We start from the raw sequence: 24,909 nt of genomic DNA, 5'->3' as shown, positions 1-24,909 counted from the left end.
GAAAAGGGTGGCCAACTAGACTTTTTATTTTTTCTGGACAGCTTTCCAAAAAATCACAGACAGACAATTTTATTTATGGACACATTGTAAAACTTTAATAAATCATTATTATTATCATCAGTGATCTATATCTACAGCCCTTAATTCTGACATCAGCTGCATTCACTATAAAATTATGATAATTACAGTCAAATAATCTGTACAAGTTTCTTCAGTTTCAAAATAATCACAGCCTTTAAAAAAGTGCCTTATTTTTCCTGACTGTCCTAGAATTTTTTGATAGTTGGCAACCCTTCCAAAGGAGACAAAAAAGTATAGTGAACAGTTAAAATAAAGTTTTAAAAAAATGTCAAAAAATAAAAAAAATAAACATTTTCATCACCCCTCACTTTCCTATCAAACAATAAAGAAAATAAATAAAAATATAATTATATTCAGAACTGCCTTATCAGTAAAAGTATAAAATCTTTCACATCTCAAAGGTTACCTAAGGCCTCATTCACATGTCCATGTTTCCAGTACATATGGCATTCGTTTTTTTACGGATACCATTAGGATCCAGCAAGGTCTTTTTGCAACCCACTAATTAGGCCTGATGCTAAGCAGTATTTGTAATGCCTGTCAAGAAACTGGTACTTCACAAAAAATTCTGTTCTGTTGGGGGGGTTGCCTGACCTCTAGAAAACAGGTAGGATTTTCTTGTTTTGGCAAAGTGTCACTTTAAACTATGTACATGCTACCTTATTGTGCGGTCATTATAATGGTTATTGCTATGAAAGTACCCTCAATTTTTAGTGTTGACAATTTGTGACATGAAACCATCAGAGAAAATGTGTTTTAACTGATATGTAATAATAACAGGTATACATCAGATGTAGCCATTGATCTTCAGGCAACTCTGTCATGGATTTCACCACAGGAGCCAGGGTTATTACTTTATGGTACAGATAGTAAGTTGCCACGTACCATGCTTGAAGCATTTGCAGAAGCAAATAACCAAAAAATTACTGTATTCCCCATTGGATTCTCTGAAGCCAAAACTAAGGATGTCTTGATGCAAGCAATGACTGAGGTATTTATTGATCATTTATCTGAGTGATTTTAGAAGTTAAAGGGGTTTTCCCACCAACAAAGTTCATTTTAATTAATAGATCTTGGAATAATAACAAGTTCCACAATTAAATGTGTTAATAAAATATCCCTGTGCTGAGATAATCTGAGCACACAGCTGGAGCACATAATAAATAAATAAATAATCTTTATTTTTATATAGCGCTAACATATTCCGCAGCGCTTTACAGTTTGCACACATTATCATCACTGTCCCCGATGGGGCTCACAATCTAGAATTCCTATCAGTATGTCTTTGGCATGTGGGAGGAAACCGGAGTGCCCGGAGAAAACCCACGCAAACACGGAGAGAACATACAAACTCTTTGCAGATGTTGTCCTGGGTGGGATTAGAACCCAGGACCCCAGCGCTGCAAGGCTGTAGTGCTAACCACTGCGCCACCGTGCTGCCCTATATTACACATATATGTGTAATGCCCGTTTCTGGCTATGTAGTTCATGGTCTTCACATACCACACCTACTGACCAGTGGGGGAAGCATACCTTACTATTTATAAGTCAGTATACAGCAGGGACTCACAGCTGCTACTTTCTGAAGTAACAAATTTCCTTGCCTGCTTTATCACAGGGGCGAGAGTTTCTGCCGTGTCTCTTGCCCTTTGAGCTCATCATAAATTATGTCAGAGACGTAAGATCTCCTGGTGTCCCTGAGCTTATCTGTCATTGACTTGGTTTATGATGAGCTCAGAGGGCAAGAGACATGGCAGAAACACTAACTCCTGTGATGAAACAGGCAGGGAAATATGTCATCTTAGAAGGTAGCAGATTCAAGCCCATTCTGTATTGTGTCTCTGTGTGGACTCAATTATCATAAGTAATTTATGACTCTTTCCCGGTTCTGTGGTATGTGCAAACCATGAACTGCAGCAGCTCTTCATGGTTGAACACAACAAATAAAAAAATACTCAGTAGCGGCACATTTATAAGTTTATCTCAGCACAAAACATTTTTTGTAACACATCCAATTGTGAAACTTATTATTAGTCTATGATCTATTCATTAAAATGTACTTTGTCAGTAGGAAACTATTTCAAGGATATTTCTTGCTTTTTTGGGTTTCTTATCGTAATATAATGATTTATAGTTGAATAGGGTGTGGTTTTCCTATACTGTCCTAGCAGAACAGTGTATAAAAAATTTTAATAAACAAGTCACACATTGCTGACTTTTTAAAACATGCGTTTGTGTGTATCTCTAAAATAATTGTTGCAGTGGGCTTCATAGATATTGTGTTGGAACCGAACAAGATGTCAAACTAAGCATAAATACAAAAATAGATTTGCCCCAAAATTCTTATTTTAAATGATCCAGAAAGATGATGTTTAGTCTTGCCATAAACTCCTTTTTTTAAACTTAAGAGGCATTATCAATAAATACAAATTATTTAATTGTACACACTATGACATCAAACATGAATTTTAAGTTCAACTAAAATATTTCTTTATTGTAAGCTTCATGGACCTTCCAGTGCAGAGTGAAGTGAGTTATATTTCTCACTGTTTTAAGTAATCTAAAATGTATTTTTTAATATATAGGGTAGTTGGATGCTAATGGAGAACATCCATAATTCTCCCAAACTAATGATGTCACTTGGAGAAATTCTAAAGTCTAAGAAGAACCCTGACAAAAACTTCAGACTTTGGCTTTCTGTTCAAGCAAGAGAAGATCTACCAACATCACTGCTTCATTCCACTGTAAAAACTGTTGTGGACATCCCAATGGTAAAGAATAAAATCAGTAGTGCTGTAAAAATACTTAGATTTAACCTTAAAGGGGAATTCCCATCTCCAACTTCCTATCTCAATATGTAGTAGGTGTAATAGTAATAATATTGGCATATACTGTATCTCCAATTATACAGCTCTGGCAAAAATTAAGAGACCACTGCAAAATGTTCAGTTTGTCTGATTTTTCTCTTTATAACTATATTTTTCAGTAAAATGTAAATTGTTCATTTATTCTATAAACTACTGACAACATGTCTCCGAATTTCCAAGCAACAAATTTTGTATTTTTTTTTATGAAAAGGAGAAATAGTCAAAATTAAAAAAAAAAAAACAGTGCTTTCAGACCTCAAATAATGCAAAGAAAACAAGTTCATAATCGTTTAGAAACATCAATACTAATGTTTTAACTCAGGAAGAGTTCAGAAATCAATATTTTGTGGAATGACAATGATTTTTAATCACAGCTTTCATGCGTCTTGGCATGCTTTCCACCAGTCTTTCACACTGCTCCAGGCGCGAAAATGTAATCAGTTCTTCTTTGTTTAATGGCTTGTGACTATCCATCATCTTCCTGATTACATTCCAGAGGTTTTCAATGGGGTTCAGGTCTGGAGATTGGGCTGCCCGTGGAGATTGGGCTGCCCGTGACAGGGTTTTGATGTGGTGGTCTTTTAGTTTTTGCCATAGCTGTATATGTAGCATAGTTCTTCTGATTTGTTATATTGTTTACCCCATGTGCAAGGCATTGCAGTAACTTAGGCTGTGTTCACATTAGCGTATCTGTGCGCAGCGTATGCCTGTGTACAGATCCGCATGCATCTTGCGTACCTATATTTAACATTGTATACGTAGGGACATGCTTTGGCATTAGTTTGTATGTGGATGCGTCCGCATGCGTTGTTTCGCCGTGCCCGCCGAACGCAACATGTTGCATTTTTTGTTGCGTCAAATATGCGCAGGAAAGCACATGGGGATGAGTGTGTCAAAACAGTGCATTACTGTCTATGGGAACGCATTAGTATGCAGGGACATTCGTACGCATGCGTTCTAGGCATTTGCGTACTTCGGATTGCGCATGTCCAGGAACTGATTGAGACACACCCTCCTGGAAATATCGAACGCATGCGCATAAACAACTCAAACGAATACCAACGCAGCTTTTTTTTGGCGACATGTGTAAGCTGATGCGGATAAATGCAGCGTAAGCATACGTTTAAATGTGTTTTGGCATGCAGATGATATGCTGCGCACAAATACGCTAATATGAACCTAGCCTTAGGTATCCATGGTTAAGAACACTCATACATAGCGATTCAGAAGAACTATACTACATTTCTATTTGGAGGTATTTGCCAATATTGTTGTTATTGTTACACCTACTACATATTGGGATAGGATCTTAGAGATGTGAATACTCCTTTAAAGACGTGGTCTCTGTAAACCCTCCTTTCTGAGGCCAGTTTCACACGTCAGTGGCTCCTGTAGTAAGGTGACAGTTTCTTCACGTACCGGAGACACTGACTCACATAGACACATTAAAATCAATGTGTATCTGCATATGTCAGCGTGTTTTCACGGACCGTGTGTCCGTTTGAAAAACACGAAGACATGTCAGTGTTTGTGGGAACGCACGGATCACACGGACCCATTAATGTCAATGGGTCCGTGTAAAACACGTACCGCACACGGATGCTGTGCCGTGCAGGAGACAGCGCTACAGTAAGCGCTGTCCCCCCCAGCTTGTAGTGCTGAAGCCCTATTCATTTCTTCTCTCCAGCAGCGTTCGCTGGGGGTGGGAGGGGGGAGATTACCGGGAACTTTATTTTAACAACAAAAAAATTTTAAAAAAATGATTTTTCATTCCTTCTCTCCAGTGAACGCTGCTGGGAAGAAGGAATGAATTCTGGATTCAGCACCCAAAGCAGGGGACAGCGCTTAACTCTAGCGCTGTCTCCTGCACGGTGCGTGTGGTACCCAGTCGGCACACGGACGGCACACGGCTGCTGCACGTGTGCCACACTGATGTGCCACGTGAGCACACAGACACGGATAACACCGGTACCGATTTTTCCGGTATCAGAATTATCTGGACGTGTGGGACAGGCCTGACCGCTATGTTCCCCAGTTTCCAGCGCTGCTCTGCTTCTCTACTGGCCTACATGATCTGAAAACTTGGAAAAATTGGAAAAGTAGCAGCGCCCTACAATGTGGGAGCTGGGAAAGCTGAAGACCTGTTATATTTCTCTGTTGTGCTAGCAGCTTGGGATTTTTAATATATTTGTACTACATCATATACATAATTAAAAGGGTTTAGGGAGAGAAAATGACCGCGACTTTAAGGTTTATATTTTATAATTGACAAAAATGTGAATGTTTTAAATTATACATTTTAATAGTCCATTTAAAGTGCACTTTTTAATATTCTATTTTAATTCCACATTTCATATACCGTACATTCTATTTTTATATGTATACACGAATACTGAAGGTGTTTATTACTAAACTAGATGGTGGCCCGATTCTAACGCATCGGGTATTCTAGAATATGCATGTCCACGTAGTATATTGCCCAACCACGTAGTATATTGCCCAGTCACGTAGTATATTGCCCAGTCACATAGTATATTGCCCAGCTACGTGGTATATTGCCCAGCCACTTAGTATATTGCCCAGCCACGTAGTATATTGCCCAGCCACGTAGTATATTGCCTAGCCACATAGTATATTGCCCAGCCACGTAGTATATTGCACAGCGATGGAGTATACAGCACAGAGCCCTGTAGTATACAGACTTAAAATAAAAAATAAACATATACTCACCCTCCGTTGAAGTCCTGGCCCTGTGTGGCAGCTTCCGGCCCAGGGTTGGTATGGGCGCAGGACCTGTGATGACGTCGTGGTCACATGACCGTGATGTCATGGCAGGTCTTTCTCGCAGGACCTGTGATGACGTCACGGTCACATGACCGTGACGTCATGGCAGGTCCTTGTCGCATACTATCCTTGCCACCGGAACCTGCCGCTTGCATGGAGCGGTCACCGGAGCGTCGCGAGGAGCGGGAAAGGCGCCGGAATGTGAGAATATGATGATTTTTAATTTTTTTATTATTTTTAACAATAGATCTTTTTACTATTGAGGCTGCATAGGCAGCATCAATAGTAAAAAAGTTGGTCACACAGGGTTAATAGCAGCGTTAATGGAGTGCGTTACACTGCGGCATAACGCGGTCCATTAGCGCTGCCATTAACCCTGTGTGAGCACTGACTGGAGGGGAGTACGCAGCGGGCACTGACTGCAGGGAGGAAGGAGCGGCCATGTTGCCGCCGGACTGCGCCCGTCACTGATTGGTCGTGGGCGTTTTGCCACGACCAATCAGCAACTTGGATTCCATGACAGAGGCCGCGACCAATGAATATCCATGACAGAAGGACAGACAGGCAGAAAGACGGAAGTGGCCCTTAGACAATTATATAGTAGATTAAAATACTGTCCTCAGACGTGAATGTAACTTTTTATTTGCCACCATATCCCGATTCTGTCTTACACACTGGTCTGTTAAAGTCTTCTGAGTGTGAGATTTGAAGATGCAGGATTTTACACAAGTCTTTTCTAGGGTATGCTCTCCAATATGCAGAAGGGCCTATATTAGTAGAGGATTCCTAGAACAATAACATAAAATGCCGTTCTTTTTAGCAATTTCTAATAGAAACTGTTTGCATTTTGTTTCCTATGATATTTATTTATTCTTATGTTACAGAATATAAGGCGTGGGATCATTCGTTCTTGGAAGTTAGTTAATCATGAAGTGCTAGCTGCAAGTTCCCGCCCAGAGTGGCCTCCTCTTCTACACAATCTCTGTTTCTTGCATGGTGCCATTCGCTTTAGAACATTGTATGGTGGAGGCTGGAATTGTCCAGGCACAATGACATTTGGCTGTGCAGAATTAATGGTATGTAAACATGCAACTGTAAATTAATGATATTATGAAACAAAAAATAGTAGCAATATCTGAGTTATGCATAAGTTCTTGAATCAATAATGGAGCTTTGATATTATGTTTATTTAAAAATAAGATGTTTGATCTCATCTCATTTAGTAATGTGATGGATCCTCACCTCGCCACCCTGCATGATATTAATATTACATCAGCGGGATCACATAAGGTCTCCAAACTTGTACCAATGTGAAGCTCTGCACCCCCGGAGGGCACGTAAGGTCAGCTTGGCACAGTTTTACACAGACACTCTCTGTCCACATGGGCTCAGGAAGGTCCAGGGAGTGAGAGGAGTCACACAGCCACACAGTCACTGACGTGGCAGCACACTCTACCACAACCATTACAGGCTGAGAGGCCCCTTTCACTAGCCCCAGTAAAACAGAATCTTATCAGCCCGGTAGAACTGCCACCAGTTCCTTGTTCTCTACAAGCCTGGTACGTTAATTGGATTATATTGGACCAGAAACCAGCCCCGGTAACATAGGAAGTTAAACCGAGAAATGGACATGTGGATTCTTGGATTTAGATAAAAGAACAGCCCAGGGTTAAATTATATAATCGCCTTAAGGGCACACTAGACAATACACTATATACACAAAGGTTATGCATATAATGATCAGATATGCAAATAGAGGGTATAGTACAAAATATATAAGCAAATGGATCATGTCACCTACCAGTGTGACGTCCAACCAGGTGTGCACTGGGCCTCAGGAGGCATCGGCTTCCAGCTGGGTCCTAGGTCCTTCATAGCTTGTTACTCGATGTGACCTCCCCGTTTGAAATGGATCACATACATCAGAGAGAGAGACAGACCACATGGCCTTACGCTAGATTTTATCCCCTTTGGTTCACTCCCCTACTGCCCTCCCGGCTGAATCTAAATCCCCTCCCCCGGAGTTTTGTAGCTAAATCTCCCAAAACCTAGGAAAGATTATAACTCCTTTCTGTACGATTCTAGGGTGGTGGTGGTTCATGGGATCCGGCACGGCCCCTGCTACACGTTAAGACCAAACACAGCTTTACTACCTGGCCTCTAGTAGCTGTTCTATGTGTCACCATACCTCTGGCTGTTAGAACAGATTGAGACCCTGGAAAGCATTCGGTTCAGTCTGGGGATCTCAGAAATACTATACATCCTAGCCATACATTGTGTGTATCTCCATAACGCCTTATTGAATCATAGTTGACAAAGTTAACAACACAATTTTGACCGCATGGTATCCACATGGCAGCAAGCCTTTTGTTCTGCTCTGAGTTGGTTCATTTGTGAGATCTGTCACTCACAGCCCTTTGACTCTCCAGCCCTTTGCTGCTGCTAGTTGTTCTGGTACAACTGCGCACTGAAGGGGTTTTATAATCCCATGCAAATAAGATACAAATGATTGAAATGGAATGTCTGTCTCTCTCTCCAATATTCTTCACAGATAATTTTACACTTTGTGGCACACAACCATGCAATTTGTTATAATGTTCTGAGACACTAGTGACTGGGAATTTGACTGGTGAGAGTTTGTGACTTTTTACTACTTGTAGCTACAGTTCCTTGAAAAACTATTCATACCCTGTAAACTTTTCCACATTTTTTCACATTACACCCACACAATTAAATATATTTTATTGGGATGAATTTTATATGTGATATAGCAACACAAAGTAGCAAGTATTTGTGACATGTAAAGGAAATTATACATGATTTTCTAACTTTTTAAAAATCTTAATCTGGATATTGTGACGTGCATTTGTATTAAGCTCCCTGTAGTCTGACAGCCCTATATAAAGTCCTGAATGACTAATTACCTCCAGAAGTCACATAATTAGTAAATTGCATTCCTGTGTGTAGTTTATTCTCGGCTATGTGCACACGTAGGAAATGTGGTGCAGAATTTTCTGCACTAAATCTGCATCTGCAGATTTGATGCAGTTTCTGTGCAGTTTCTATGCAGTTTCTATGCAGTTTCTGTGCAGTTTCCGTGCAGTACAATGTAAATCAATGTGAAAAGAAAAAAGCTGTGCACATGGTGCAGAAAAATCTGCGCAGAAACGCTGCAGAACTGCACTTCTTTGAAATCTGCAGCGTTTCTGCGCAGATTTTTCTGCACCATGTGCACAGCTTTTTTCTTTTCACATTGATTTACATTGTACTGTAAATCACAGTGCAGTTCTGCAGCGTTTCTGCAGCAGAAAAATCTGCTGCAGTTCTGCACCAATTCTGCACTAAATCTGCATCGTGTGCACATAAGGCCATGTTCACACTTTGCGGCGTCCCTCTGCGGGTTCTCCCACAGCGGATTTGATAAATCTGCAGGGCAAAACCGCTGCGGTTCTCCCTGCAGATTTATCGCGGTTTGTTCCGCGGTTTCCGCTGCGGGTTTCCGCCTATACTATTGATGCTGCATATGCAGCATCAATAGTAATGTTAAAAATAATAAAAATTGGTTATACTCACCCTCTGATGTCCGGATCTCCTCGGCGCTGCACCCGGCGGTCCGGTTCCAAAGATGCTATGCGAGAAGGACCCTTCGTGATGTCACGGTCATGTGACCGTGACGTCACCGCAGGTCCTATTCGCACAGCAACTCTGACCGGACGGCCGCGTGCAGCGCTGAGAGGTGAGTATAACATGATTTTTTATTTGTATTCTTTTTTTTACCCCAAATATGGTTCCCAGGGCCTGGAGGAGAGTCTCCTCTCCTCCACCCCGGGTAGGAACCGCACATTAGCCGCTTACTTCCCGCAACGTGGGCACAGCCCCATGCGGGAAGTAAGCAGTTCAATGCATTCCTATGGGTGCAGAATCGCAGCGATTCTGCACAAAGAACTGACATGCTGCGGGTTTTAAACCGCTGCGTTTCTGCGCGGTTTTTCCCGCAGCATGTGCACAGCGGTTTGCGGTTTCCATAGGGTTTACATGTAAATGGAAACGCTATGGAAACTGCTGCGGACCCGCAGCATCAAAATCGCGGCGGTTCCGCGGTAAAAACCGCAAAGTATGAACCCAGCCTAAAACTACAGCTGTTCTGTGAAAGCCTCAGAGGTTTGTTTGAGAACATTAGGGATAAAAAAGCATCATGAAACCCAAGGACTACACAAGATAGGCCAAGGATAAAGTAGTGAAGAGTAAAGTAGGGTTAGGTTATAAAAAAAAAAGAAAAAAATCTTAACATCTCTTGGAGCACTGTTCAATCCATCATCCAAAAATGGGAGCAGTATGGAACACCTGCAAATCTACCAAGACAAAATTATCAACCTAAACTGACATCCCAAGTAATGAGAGCACTAATTAGAGAAGTAGCCAAGATGATCATGGTCACTCTTGAGGAGCTGCAGAGATCCTCAGCTCAAGTTGGAGAATCTGTCCACAGGACAACTAGGCTATGTCCACACATTGCGGTTTTTACCATGGAACCGCGGCGATTTTGCAGCTGCGGGTCCGCAGCAGTTTCCATAGCGTTTACAGTAACATGTAAACCCTATGGAAACCGCAAACCGCTGTGCACATGCTGCGGGAAAAACTATGCGGGAACGCAGCGGTTTACAACCCACAGCATGTCACTTCTTTGTGCAGAATCGCAGCGATTCTGCACCCATAGAAATGCATTGATCCGCTTAAGTAAGCGGATAATGTGCGGGTGGTACCCGGGGTGGGGGAGAGGAGACTCTCCTCCAGGCTCCGGGAACCATATTTGAGTAAAAAAAAAAAAAATTAAAATAAAAAATCATGATATACTCACCTCTGAAGTCTCAGCGCTGCACGCGGCCATCCGGTCTCAGGTTTGCTATGCGACCAGGACCTGCGGTGACGTCGCGGTCACATGACCGTGACGTCACAAAGGTCCTTCTCGCACAGCATCTTTGGAACCGGACCGCCGCCTGCAGCGCCGAGGAGATCGGGACATCAGAGGGTGAGTATATCATGATTTTATTATTTTTAACATTACTATTGATGCTGCATATTGCTCCATATGCAGCATCCATAGTAGGAGTAAATCCCGCAGGGACAGGACGCTATGTGTGAACATAGCCTTAGGGTATGTGTCCACAATCAGGAAACGCTGCGTGTTTGACGCTGCATAGAAACGCAGCGTCAAACACGCAGCGTCCAGATGTTACAGCATAGTGGAGGGGATTTAATGAAATCCCGTCTCCACTATGCGTGGTAACACGCACCCGGCGGCCCTGCGACTCCAGACATGCGGCGTGTCTTTTAAGATCACAGCATGTCCGTATATCTTGTGGCGACGCTGCGTCGCCGCAAGGTATAACACAGGGCCCTATGTGTGGGGTGCGATGATCCCGGATGTGTGCTATGAACACATCCGGCATCATCGCGTCACAGAAGGCGGCGGAGCTTAGCGCAGAGCGGGTTTGCCGCTCTGACAAAACTGCCAGCCATCTTGAAGGTGGACACATACCCTTAGTCGTATGCTCTACATATCTGGCCTTTATGGAAAAGTAGCAAGAAGAAAGCCATTTTTGAAAAGCAAGTCATAAGAAGTCGTGTTTTCAGTTTGCAAAAAGCCATGTAGGGGACACAGCTAGCATGTGGAAGAAGGTACACTGGTCAAATGGTTTAAATGATTGGATTCATTTAAAACCACAATTCATCGCACAAAAAACAAGCCCTCATACATCTATGTGGATGGAAGAAAAAACCCTGCTAAAATGAAAATTGGCTGATAAGGGAAAGATTTAAAGGATGTGCCTACTATCTACAATATATCTCACTTCCCGGATGACGTACAGTACAGAGCAAAAGTTTGGACACACCTTCTCATTTAAAGATTTTTCTGTATTTTCATGACTATGAAAACTGTAAATTCACACTGAAGGCATCAAAACTATGAATTAACACATGTGGAATTATATACTTAACAAAAAAGTGCAAAGCAGTCATCAAAGCAAAAGGTGGCTACTTTAAAGAACCTAGAATATAAGACATTTTCAGTTGTTTCACACTTTTTTGTTAAGTATAATTCCACATGTGTTATTTCATAGTTTTGATGCCTTCAGTTTGAATTTACAATTTTCATAGTCATGAAAATACAGAAAAATCTTTAAATGAGAAGGTGTGTCCAAACTCTGCTCTGTACTGTAGGTGTTTTTCTTCTTGTGTTTGGTGGTGTCACTAACACTGTACTACAATAGAAGGACAGAAAGGCAGAGGGGGAGGGCAGGCTTTCTGAGATTAGATAAATTTTTGTGTCATTAGATCTCTTGGAAACAGGATCACACTCAGCTATGAAACAGTGTTGTACAATTGACTGCAGTAGTCTAAAGGAGATGTGTGAAGAATATGGGGGATATAATTTCATGCCAATCAATTATTTCATATCCGTGTGAAGCAGAGACAGGACACCTGGCTTAGTAGGTTGTCTAGCTTTACCAGCCCCAAGTGAGAAAGCTCCCACTCCCAGCAGCTTCGCTTGTACAAAGGTCTTCTTAGCAGGATGAACCCCTGCCAGATGTGTGGGCCACCCTCTCTCAATCCCCGTGCCTCCATGTGACTGTGTGGACAGGGGTGTCTGTGTAAATCTATGCCGCGCTTACATTATATATCCCCAGTGGGGAGACCATATCGTGTTACCTGTTGTGAATTCTGTTGTCGAACTCCCTCCTGTGGTCGTGAATGGTACTTTGGCGAGTTCTGTCTATGGGCTCCCTCTGGTGGCTATGAGTGAAGCTGCTGCTTCTGAGGTTCCTTACACAGGTGACGTGGTTAATCCTTTGGTTGGCTTCTCTATTTAACTCCACTCAGATCGTTACTCCATGCCAGCTGTCAATGTTTTAGCATTGGTTCAGTTCGCTCCTGGATCTGCCTGGTGACCTGTCTTCTCCTGCAGAAGCTAAGTTCCTTATTGTTATTTTTGCTCTTTGTTTCTTTGTCCAGCTTGTTATCCTGATTTTGTCTTGCTAGCTAGAAGCTCTGGGATGCAGAGTGCCTACCCCCCCCCGCACCGTGAGCCGGTGCGGAGGTCTTTTTTGCACACTCTGCGTGGTCTTTTGTAGGTTTTTGTGCTGACCGCAAAGATTCCTTTCCTATCCTCTGTCTATTTAGTAAGTCTGGCCTCTCTTTGCTGAAACCTATTTCATTTCTGCGTTTGTAACTTTCATCTTTTCTCACAGTCATTATATGTGGGGGGCTGCCTATTCCTTTGGGGAATTTCTCTGAGGCAAGGTAGGCTTTATTTTCTATCTCTAGGGCTAGCTAGCTCTGAGGCTGTGACGAGGTGCCTAGGGAGCGTCAGGAGCGCTCCACGGCTATTTTTTAGTGTGTGTGATAGGATTAGGGCTTGCGGTCAGCAGAGCTCCCACATCCCAGAGCTCGTCCTGTATGAGTTTAACTATCAGGTCGGGTGCTCCTAACCACCAGATCATAACAGTACAGCTGGCCCAAAGTATTAATGCATCTCAATAGAGGGATAAGAGGACTTTGACTAGAGCTGAACGGCAAGAACACAGACGTCGGAATGGGCTGTGTTTTTACTGTGGTGAATCCACTCATGCTATCTCCAATTGTCCTAAGCGCACTAAGCGGTTCGCTAGGTCTGCCACCATTGGTACGGTACAGTCTAAATTTCTTGTGTCCGTTACTCTGATTTGCTCTCTGTCGTCCTATTCTGTAATGGCATTTGTGGATTCAGGCGCTGCCCTGAAATTGATGGACTTGGAGTTTGCCAGGCGCTGTGATTTTTTCTTGGAGCCCTTGCAGTATCCTATTCCATTGAGAGGAATTGATGCTACGCCTTTGGCCAAGAATAAGCCTCAGTACTGGACTCAACTGACCATGTGCATGGCTCCTGCACATCAGGAGGATATTCGCTTTTTGGTGTTGCATAATCTGCATGATGTGGTCGTTTTGGGGTTGCCATGCCTAAAGGTCCATAATCCAGTATTGGATTGGAAATCTATGTCTGTGTCCAGCTGGGGTTGTCAGGGGGTACATGGTGATGTTCCATTGCTGTCAATTTCGCCTTCCACTCCTTCTGAAGTCCCTGAGTTTTTATCAGATTACCGGGATGTATTTGAAGAGCCCAAATCTGGTGCCCTACCTCCTCATAGGGATTGCGACTGTGCTATTAATTTGATTCCTGGTAGTAAGTTTCCTAAGGGCCGTCTGTTTAATTTATCTGTGCCAGAGCACGCCGCTATGCGGAGTTATATAAAGGAATCCTTGGAGAAGGGTCATATTCGTCCGTCGTCGTCACCATTGGGAGCAGGGTTCTTTTTTGTGGCCAAGAAGCATGGTTCTTTGAGACCTTGTATTGATTACCGCCTTCTTAATAAGATCACAGTCAAATTTCAGTACCCTTTGCCGCTGCTGTCTGATTTATTTGCTCAGATTAAGGGGGCTAGTTGGTTCACCAAGATAGATCTTCGAGGGGCGTATATTCTTGTGCGAATTAAACAGGGTGATGAATGGAAAACAGCATTTAATACGCCCGAGGGCCATTTTGAGTACCTGGTTATGCCATTCGGGCTTTCTAATGCTCCATCTGTGTTTCAGTCCTTTATGCATGAAATCTTCCGAGAGTACCTGGATAGATTTATGATTGTATATTTGGATGATTTTGGTCTTTTCGGATGATTGGGAGTCTCATGTGAAGCAGGTCAGAATGGTGTTCCAGGTCCTTCGTGCGCATTCCTTGTTTGTGAAGGGGTCAAAGTGTCTCTTTGGAGTTCAGAAGGTTTCATTTTTGGGTTTCATTTTTTCCCCTTCTACTATCGAGATGGACCCTGTTAAAGTTCAGGCCATTTACAATTGGACTCAGCCGACATCTGTGAAGAGCTTGCAGAAGTTCCTGGGCTTTGCTAATTTTTATCGTCGCTTCATCGCTAACTTTTCCAGTATTGCTAAACCGTTGACTGATTTGACCAAGAAAGGTGCTGATGTGGTCAATTGGTCCTCTGCGGCTGTAGCGGCTTTTCAGGAGTTGAAGCGTCGTTTTTCTTCTGCCCCTGTGTTGTGCCAGCCAGATGTTTCGCTCCCTTTTCAGGTGGAGGTTGATGCTTCTGAAATTGGAGCAGGGGCTGTTTTGTCGCAAAGAAGTTCTGATGGCTCGGTGATGAAACCCTGTGCCTTCTTTTCTAGAAAATTCTCGCCTGCTGAGCGCAATTATGATGTGGGCAATTGGGAGTTGTTGGCCATGAAGTGGGCATTCGAGGAGTGGCGACATTGGCTTGAAGGAGCTAAACATCGCGTGGTGGTCTTGACGGATCACAAGAATTTGACTTATCTCGAGTCTGCCAAACGGTTGAATCCTAGACAGGCTCGATGGTCGCTCTTTTTCTCCCATTTTGATTTTGTGGTTTCATACCTTCCGGGATCTAAGAATGTGAAGGCTGATGCCCTGTCAAGGAGTTTTGTGCCTGACTCTCTGGGTGTTCCGGAGCCGGCGGGTATTCTTAAAGAAGGGGTAATTTTGTCTGCCATTTCCCCTGATTTGCGGCGTGTGCTGCAAAAGTTTCAGGCTGATAGACCTGACCGTTGTTCTACGGAGAAACTGTTTGTCCCTGATAGATGGACTGGTAGAGTTATCTCGGAGATTCATTGTTCAGTATTGGCTGGTCATCCTGGAATCTTTGGTACCAGAGATTTGGTGGCTAGATCTTTTTGGTGGCCTTCTTTGTCACGGGATGTGCGTTCTTTTGTGCAGTCCTGTGGGATTTGTGCTCGGGCTAAGCCCTGCTGTTCTCATGCCAGTGGGTTGCTTTTGCCCTTGCCAATTCCGAAGAGGCCCTGGACGCATATTTCCATGGATTTTATTTCTGATCTCCCTGTTTCTCAAAAGATGTCGGTCATTTGGGTGGTTTGTGATCGCTTCTCTAAGATGGTCCATTTGGTACCCTTATCTAAACTGCCTTCCTCCTCTGATTTGGTGCCATTGTTTTTCCAGCATGTGGTTCGTTTGCATGGCATTCCGGAGAACATCGTCTCGGACAGAGGTTCCCAGTTTGTTTCGAGGTTTTGGCGGTCCTTTTGCGCTAAGATGGGCATTGATTTGTCTTTTTCTTCGGCTTTCCATCCTCAGACTAATGGCCAAACCGAACGAACTAATCAGACTTTGGAGACATATCTGAGATGCTTTGTTTCTGCTGATCAGGATGATTGGGTGTCCTTCTTGCCTTTGGCTGAGTTCGCCCTTAATAATCGGGCCAGCTCGGCTACTTTAGTTTCTCCTTTTTTCTGTAATTCTGGTTTCCATCCTCGTTTCTCTTCAGGGCAGGTTGAGCCTTCGGGCTGTCCTGGTGTGGATGCGGTGGTGAACAGGTTGCAGCAGATTTGGACTCATGTGGTGGACAATTTGACATTGTCCCAGGAGAAGGCTCAACGTTTCGCTAACCACCGGTGTTGTGTTGGTCCCCGACTTCGTGTTGGGGATTTGGTTTGGTTGTCATCTCGTCACGTTCCTATGAAGATTTCCTCTCCTATGTTTAAGCCTCGTTTCATTGGACCATATAAGATTTCTGAGGTTCTTAATCCTGTGTCATTTCGTTTGGACCTTCCAGCTTCTTTTGCCATCCATAATGTGTTCCATAGGTCGTTGTTGCGGAGATACGTGGCGCCTATGGTTCCCTCCGTTGATCCTCCTGCCCCGGTGTTGGTCGAGGGGGAGTTGGAGTATGTGGTGGAGAAGATTTTGGATTCTCGTGTTTCGAGACAGAAACTCCAGTACCTGGTCAAGTGGAAGGGTTATGGTCAAGAAGATAATTCCTGGGTTTTTGCCTCTGATGTTCATGCTGCCGATCTTGTTCGTGCCTTTCATTTGGCTCATCCTGATCGGCCTGGGGGCTCTGGTGAGGGTTCGGTGACCCCTCCTCAAGGGGGGGTACTGTTGTGAATTCTGTTGTCGAACTCCCTCCTGTGGTCGTGAATGGTACTTTGGCGAGTTCTGTCTATGGGCTCCCTCTGGTGGCTATGAGTGAAGCTGCTGCTTCTAAGGTTCCTTACACAGGTGACGTGGTTTATCCTTTGGTTGGCTTCTCTATTTAACTCCACTCAGATCGTTACTCCATGCCAGCTGTCAATGTTTTAGCATTGGTTCAGTTCGCTCCTGGATCTGCCTGGTGACCTGTCTTCTCCTGCAGAAGCTAAGTTCCTTATTGTTATTTTTGCTCTTTGTTTCTTTGTCCAGCTTGTTATCCTGATTTTGTCTTGCTAGCTGGAAGCTCTGGGATGCAGAGTGGCCCCCCCCCCCGCACCGTGAGCCGGTGCGGAGGTCTTTTTTGCACACTCTGCGTGGTCTTTTGTAGGTTTTTGTGCTGACCGCAAAGATTCCTTTCCTATCCTCTGTCTATTTAGTAAGTCTGGCCTCTCTTTGCTGAAACCTATTTCATTTCTGCGTTTGTAACTTTCATCTTTTCTCACAGTCATTATATGTGGGGGGCTGCCTATTCCTTTGGGGAATTTCTCTGAGGCAAGGTAGGCTTTATTTTCTATCTCTAGGGCTAGCTAGCTCTGAGGCTGTGACGAGGCGCCTAGGGAGCGTCAGGAGCGCTCCACGGCTATTTTTAGTGTGTGTGATAGGATTAGGGCTTGCGGTCAGCAGAGCTCCCACATCCCAGAGCTCGTCCTGTATGAGTTTAACTATCAGGTCGGGTGCTCCTAACCACCAGATCATAACAGTTACCCCCCTGACGTATTAGTGACGTCAGGGGCGGCTGCGAGGTGCGGTTCTTTACATTGGGTTTTTCACCTGCGGCTGACATATTGGGAAGTACAGCCTCCTGACAGTCACTGTAGAACCGATCTGGGTGTAAAGTAACAGTTACAATCAGTACAGTAACAGTAGCAATCACCTGATCGCTGGGGTTAGCAGCATTGCCTGTTTCTACACCATATACACGATGCTCGTTGGGTGCCATATATTCAGTGATCAAGAAAACAACAATTGACATGCCACTCCTGATACTGTATGAATTCTTATAAAGCTGCAAATTCTACACAGATGTTTAGAAATGTCTGCCGTGTTGTATGCAGATTGGTTTTACAGTAGCATTTTAAGGAATCTACAGGACTTAGCACCCAAAACTGTTTATTTACGCATGTAGCTCACAGACTAGTCCAGCAATACCTCTATATGGCTAATTTGTGCCCTGTTACTGAGAAATCTGCATTTGAATTGACATGCAAATGAGGCTGAAGAGCTATTGTAGGTCTGAAACCTCTGTCACTCCAGCTCTATTCCACGCATAGTGCCACTTACTCCTGCTTGACCCATGACACCACTACCTAACATAACACAGCATAGAGGTGATCAGTCAAGCAGAAGGGGGCAACACTAGGCAGACAAAAGAAACCAGTGGGTGCTCATTACAGGTGAAAGAAAGGCGATTCCAGCAGCTAAACAGGAAAGGGTTCTTTACAGTTAGAGCAGTAATACTGTGGAATGCTCGACCACGACCAAGAGGTAGTAATGGCAGACACTATAAGAGCTTTTAAAAAAGGGCTGGACGATTTCCTCAAGACACATAACATTGTGGGTTATAGTTAGTTTAGTGACAAAATGTATAAGGCCGGCTTCACACTTGCGAGTTTTACGGACGTAAGAGCGCAGAAACTACGTCCATAAAACTCGCAAAACATACGGCACAATACGGCAGAGAATGTAGGTAAAGTAGGTCATTGACCTATATTTACCTGCATTTGCAGTGAGGCGCCCTCTGCTGGTTGTTCCTAGATCGTGGGAACTTTCCTAGAAAGCTCCCAGGCTTGACTTCATATGAGGACAACCAGCAGAGGGCGCCCTCTTATGATCTCGAGCCAGGGAGCTTTCTAGGAAAGTTCCCACGATCTAGGAACAGCCAGCAGAGGGCGCCTCACCGCAAATGCAGGTAAATATAGGTCAATGACCTACTTGACCTACATTCTCTGGGGTTTTGCAGACATGAGCAATGTTGCATTAGCAAAGCTCGTGGCTGCAAAATATTTTAACCCCTTCAGACTGATTTACATAGTTGGACTTTACAGATCTGCGGAAGGTAAGGATATTGTTGGTTTATTATGTTTTTTTTGTTACAGAACGAGGGTCTTCAGTGATTGGATTGGGCGTTCAATAAAATATTAAAACAACCTTTGTTTTTATTTCATTAAAATAATGTTTAATTTTGTGTTTGTGTATTTTTTTAACCCTTTACTAGTATTGGATTAATAATGGATAGGTGTCATAATTGACGCCTCTTCATTATTAATTTGGCTTAATGTCACCTTACAATAGCAAGGTGACATTAACCCTTCATTACCCCATATCCCACCGCTACACGGGAATGGGAAGAGAGTGGCCAAGTGCCAGAATAGGCGCATCTTCCAGATGTTCCTTTTCTGGGGTGGCTGGGGGCAGGTGCTTTTAGCCGGGGGGGGGGCCAATAACCATGGACCCTCTCCAGGCTATTAATATCTGCCCTCAGTCACTGGCTTTACTACTCTGGCGGAGATAATTGTGCTGGAGCCCACGCCAATTTTTTCCGCCATTTAACCCCTTAATTTACTAGCTAGAACGGCCAAATTTTGCATAGACACACTACTGACATTAGTAGTGTGGAATATGCAAAAAAATGGATATGAGATGGTTTACTGTATGTAAACCATGTCTCATATCATGTCGGGTTTAGGAAGGAGAAAGCAAAAGCCGGTAATTGAATTACCGGCTTTCTGCTATATCGCGCTGGATGAAATATTAATATATATACATATGTGTGTCTACTGACATATATATATATATATATATATATTTTTTTTTTTTAACACATGGATCCCTTGTATATCCGTATGTCGGTTTTGCAAGCCTGCGATAAAAACACGCAGTACGGATGACATACAGATTACATACGGAGGATGCCATGCGCAAAAAACGCTGAAACACCCTGCCTACGGAGGAGCTACGGACCACTATTTTCAGGACTTTTCAGCGTATTACGGCCGTAATATACGGACCGTATTTTCATACGCTGAGTGTGAAGCCGGCCTAATTGGTGGAGAAATGTTCAACTTCATTGACCTAGGTCTTTTTCAACCTAAGTAACTATGTAATATGTAACTGTATTGCTTAACTTGTCTTTGAAAGAACTGCATAAACAGTTTAAGGGTGAAATCCTGCTGATAGATTCCTTTTAAACACACTTGGTTTCTTTTATAGACAAATATGTTTGAATTATTTGTAGCAATTCATTCCTTCCATTGCATTTTATGTATTATCTTTAGGAAAGCTTTGAGATTTTAAAGCATGAATTTAAGGAGGACCCTGAGAATGCAGGAAAGATTCCATCTTGGACTGCTCTGAGATACCTACTGTCAGAAGTATGTGTTTTTTCCCAACTTGTCACTTCTATGGGTGCCATACCTTAAGTGGTATTCCCACTTTCCAGGCGCACTGTATCCTATATTCTTCTATTGCAATCCGTATATCTGAAGGTCGTGAAAACTGAAACCAAAATGTCATATATGTTGATTGAAAATGAATCATCTTTTTTTCCACATCAATTAAAGGGACTCTGTCACCTGAATTTGGAGGGAACAATCTTCAGCCATAGGGGCGGGGTTTTCGGGTGTTTGATTCACCCTTTCCTTACCCGCTGGCTGCATGCTGGCTGCAATATTGGATTGAAGTTCATTCTCTGTCCTCCATAGTACATGCCTGCACAAGGCAATCTTGCCTTGCGCAGGCGTGTACTATGGAGGACAGAGAATGAACTTCAATCCAATATTGCAGCCAGCGGGTAAGTAAAGGGTGAATCAAACACCCGAAAACCCCGCCCCTATGGCTGAAGATTGTTCCCTCCAAATTCAGGTGACAGAGTCCCTTTAAGTGCCAAGTTCTTCATATATTATGCTTCAGACAGAGGGAGGACATGATGTTACAGACAGCGGACAATCTCTGGTATTTTGTACTAAGGCGGGGGTGATGCCAGGAGAAGATGTGTGTAATTGGGTCATCAGCATTCAGATGATACTGGAAACCAAATCTGCTCGTGGTTTGCCCAATAAAGGCAGTATATATGGAGAAGAGGAGGGGACCCTGTTCTGAGCTTTGATGAACCCAGATATTAAGGAGAAGAGGGGAATATGAGCCAACAAAAGATACAGTGAAGGAACGGTCAGAGAGGTAGAGAACCAAGAGAGAGCAGTTTTTTTCAGGCCTATAGAGAGGAGCATAGTGAGGAGGAGCTGGTGATCCACAGTGTCAAATGCTGCAGAGAAATCCAGGAGAAGCAAGGAGTAGTAACCATTAGATTTTGCTGTTGATAAATCGTTAGAGACTTTAGTGAGGGCAGTTTCAGTAGAGCGTAAAGAGAAGAAACCAGATTGTAAAGGGTCAAGTAGAGAGCGTTATCTGAAAAATAGTGGGTTAAGGTACCTTCACACATAACGATATCGTTAACGATATCGTTGCTTTTTGTGACGTAGCAACGATATCGTTAAGGAAATCGTTCTGTGTGACAGCGACCAACGATCAGGCCCCTGCTGGGAGATCGTTGGTCGCTGAGGAAAGTCCAGAACTTTATTTCGTCGCTGGACTCCCTGCAGACATCGCTGGATCGGCGTGTGTGGCACCGATCCAGCGATGTCTTCACTGGTAACCAGGGTAAACATCGGGTTACTAAGCGCAGGGCCACGCTTAGTAACCCGATGTTTACCCTGGTTACCAGCGTAAAAGTAAAAAAAACAAACACTACATACTTACCTACCGCTGTCTGTCCCCGGCGTTCTGCTTTTCTGCACTCCTCCTGTACTGGCTGTGAGCATCGGTCAGCCGGAAAGCAGAGCGGTGACGTCACCGCTCTGCTTTCCGGCCGCTGTGCTCACAGCCAGTACAGGAGGAGTGCAGAGAAGCAGAGCGCCGGGGACAGACAGCGGTAGGTAAGTATGTAGTGTTTGTTTTTTTTACTTTTACGCTGGTAACCAGGGTAAACATCGGGTTACTAAGCGCGGCCCTGCGCTTAGTAACCCGATGTTTACCCTGGTTACCCGGGGACCTCGGGATCATTGGTCGCTGGGGAGCTGTCTGTGTGACAGCTCTCCAGCGACCAAACAGCGACGCTGCAGCGATCGACATCGTTGTCGGTATCGCTGCAGCGTCGCTGAGTGTGAAGGTACCTTTAGACAAGAGTGGAACAAGCATTCCAGGATGTTAGAGATGAAGGGAAGATTAGAGACAGATGTCTGTAGTTAGCAGAACAGTTTAGGTCCATGTATCTTTTTTTAAATGATAGGATACCAGAGGGGCTATAATGGCACATTTAAATAAAGAGGAAAAGATGGCAGAAAAAATAGAGATGTTTAATATTTTAGTTAGGTGGGCAGTGACAGTCGAGGAGAGTGACTGAAGAAGATGTGAGGGAATAGGGGCATACATCACAAATATAAACCAGATGTTTATTGATCACAAATTCGAATTGTCATAAAAGATTATATCACCTTTGGTAATCTTAATCTATCCTTATTTTAATTACTTAATCTCTGGTCCTTATGAACCAATGTTTCTGCATAAAACAAAATACTGTTGTTGCTGTACTACACAACGCCACTGACTGTCTGTCTGCAGTCTCCAACATCATGACTTCTCTTATCTGAAACTCAACCTCTCCAAAACTGAACTTCTTCTGCTCCCGCCATCTACTAACCTCCCTAAATCTGACATTTCCCTCTCCGTGGGTGGCACCATAATAACACCCCGGCAGCAGGCGCGCTGTCTAGGTGTTATGTTTGACTCTGATCTCTCCTTCACCTCCCATATACAATCTCTTGCCCGCTCGTGCCGCTTACACCTAAAGAACATCTCTAGAATCCGCCCTTTTCTCACCATGGAAACAACAAAAAAAATCCCTCACTGTCGCCCTGATCCACTCCCGCCTGGACTACTGTAGTGCTCTACTAATTGGCCTCCCCCTTACTTGACTTTCCCCTCTCCAGTCTATTCTTAATGCAGCAGCCAGGGTTGTCCATCTGGCTAGTCATTACTCAGATGCATCCGCTCTTCGCAAGTTATTACACTGGCTGCCCATTCATTACAGGATACAATTCAAAGTACTTGTTCTCACCCACAAAGCTCTCCACAGTGCGGCACCCCCATACATCTCCTCCCTCATTTCGGTCTATCGGCCTAGCCGACCGCTGCGCTCTGCAAATGACTTTCGACTAACCTCTGCACTAATCCGTACCTCCCACTCCTGACTCCAAGACTTCTACCGCGCTGCGCCATTCCTCTGGAATGCTCTACCCCAAGATATTAGGACCATCCACAACTTGCATAGTTTTAGGCGCTCGCTCAAAACACATTTGTTCAGAGCAGCCTATCACATTCAGTAATCAAAGTCATGTTATGTTTGTGTGTGTGTAGCCCATTCACTATCTCCATCTATCCCCCATCCCCTGAAGATGGCTGGACAATCATTGTAAATACATCATTGTAAATACACACCTGTGCTTTGTATCTCCCCCACCTCATTGTAGATTGTAAGCTCTCATGAGCAGGGTCGTTTTATTTCGCTTTAATTATTGTATTGTTAACGTTGTTACTTATGACTATTGTGTTTGAAACTGTTAAACTGTAAAGCGCTGTGGAATATGTTGGCGCTATATAAATAAAGATTATTATTATTATTAATAGAAAGGAATTCGCAGTTCCAATATAGAAAAATATTGGCAGCTACAGAAGTTAATATTGCTCTGCTCTTGGTCACATTGCACAGAAAAGTGGCATTGGTAACTTCTTAATTGTCAATTGTTGTGGTCTTCTTTTTTGCAGATAATCTATGGTTGCAATGTTTCAGATGACTTTGACATGACTGTCTTGACTTCCATGATTGATTACTGGATCAGTGTTAATACTACGAAGAAAGACAGCGAACTCACTAAATGTATGCTATTATCTAATACAAATATGTCTATTAAAGAACACACGGGCCAAATGGAAGCTTTGCAATATGCATTATGCAGGTCCTGAGGAATGGAGCATGAGCACCCTCCCATTCCCAGGCGCGGCACTAGATATAGCACAGCATGTCAGTTTTACTTTAATGATTTTTATTACAGTCTGTGTTTTTATTAGCAGTGGTATCTTGTGTTGAACATTGCACAATATAGGGTTTTAGCTGTTATTAAAAATGTGGCGAGATAATAGGATTAAATGAAACTAAAAACAAATGGGAAATATAAGATATGAATATTGTCTTACAATATTTTAATAGTTGAAATTGATTCTGTAAAAATAATATAATTTATGCTAATATTTGATTTAGCGTTAGCATATTATTTATATGACTTCAGGGACAAGTATAGTTTGGTGAAATGTGTAATTATATTTATTTTGCTGTTATATCATTTTGCAGTAAAATTCAGAATTCCATCATCTTTCTTTAATCTGGATTTAAATCCTTCTTCACTGGCACAAGCGATGGAACTCATCCCCCAGTATTCATTAGACGCTCCAGAAGCTTTCCACATGCACCCCTCTCCAGTGGTAATAAAAGCACGCACTGCATAGTATCACCTTACATAACAAACATCTCTGTATTAACACCGGTGGTTTACAACTTCTTATCCAGGTTCAGTTTGGAGAACAAGGTTACATTATTTCTCAACTCAGCCAAATGTATGGATACAAAGGAGGGTTCTCCAGACATGGTGAAAGATCTTTACAAACTTCTCAGAAAGGTACATGGCTACTAGAGTATTTAACATAGAATCAAACATTAGACTGTGGGTACCATTATTAGGTCCAATTCTTGAAACAATTATCCTGTATGTATTGTATTTGTTTAACTTTTTTATTAACTAATTTCTATTTGTAGAATCCAAAAAGGAAGGAGAATGAAACCACGATATTAAAACCTATCTTTTGTTAGGACAGTTTAAAAAAAATAACCAAAGAGAACTGGCAATAATCAACAACACAACAACAAAAAATAAATGTGCAAAAAGACAGAGTTAAAGAAAAGTATTCTCAGCAGCTGTCGATCCCCTATATTTAGGCAGAAGACTGGATACTAGATTAGCAGGGATTGGTTCTGCCCTCCTCATCACCATCTTTATCCCCTGATGACCCAAGGGGGAA

At 43.1% G+C, this 24,909-nt stretch overlaps 1 protein-coding gene across 1 annotated transcript in view; it reads left to right on the top strand.

Annotated features, from left to right (window-relative positions):
• The window catches only part of LOC138637623 (dynein axonemal heavy chain 5-like), a 569,265-nt gene that overhangs the window by 531,999 nt on the left and 12,357 nt on the right, over positions 1-24,909 (top strand). The window contains exons 95-101 of the mRNA XM_069726456.1: positions 862-1,072; positions 2,667-2,852; positions 6,617-6,808; positions 20,058-20,153; positions 23,602-23,713; positions 24,185-24,315; positions 24,401-24,509. Coding sequence (XP_069582557.1) covers positions 862-1,072; positions 2,667-2,852; positions 6,617-6,808; positions 20,058-20,153; positions 23,602-23,713; positions 24,185-24,315; positions 24,401-24,509 — 1,037 coding nt within the window. The remainder of the gene's footprint in view (positions 1-861; positions 1,073-2,666; positions 2,853-6,616; positions 6,809-20,057; positions 20,154-23,601; positions 23,714-24,184; positions 24,316-24,400; positions 24,510-24,909) is intronic.

Source organism: Ranitomeya imitator, chromosome 5 (assembly GCF_032444005.1).
Source record: "Ranitomeya imitator isolate aRanImi1 chromosome 5, aRanImi1.pri, whole genome shotgun sequence".
NCBI lineage: Eukaryota > Metazoa > Chordata > Amphibia > Anura > Dendrobatidae > Ranitomeya > Ranitomeya imitator.
Note: the sequence above shows the minus strand (reverse complement) of the source record. Positions and strands in the feature narration are given on the sequence as shown.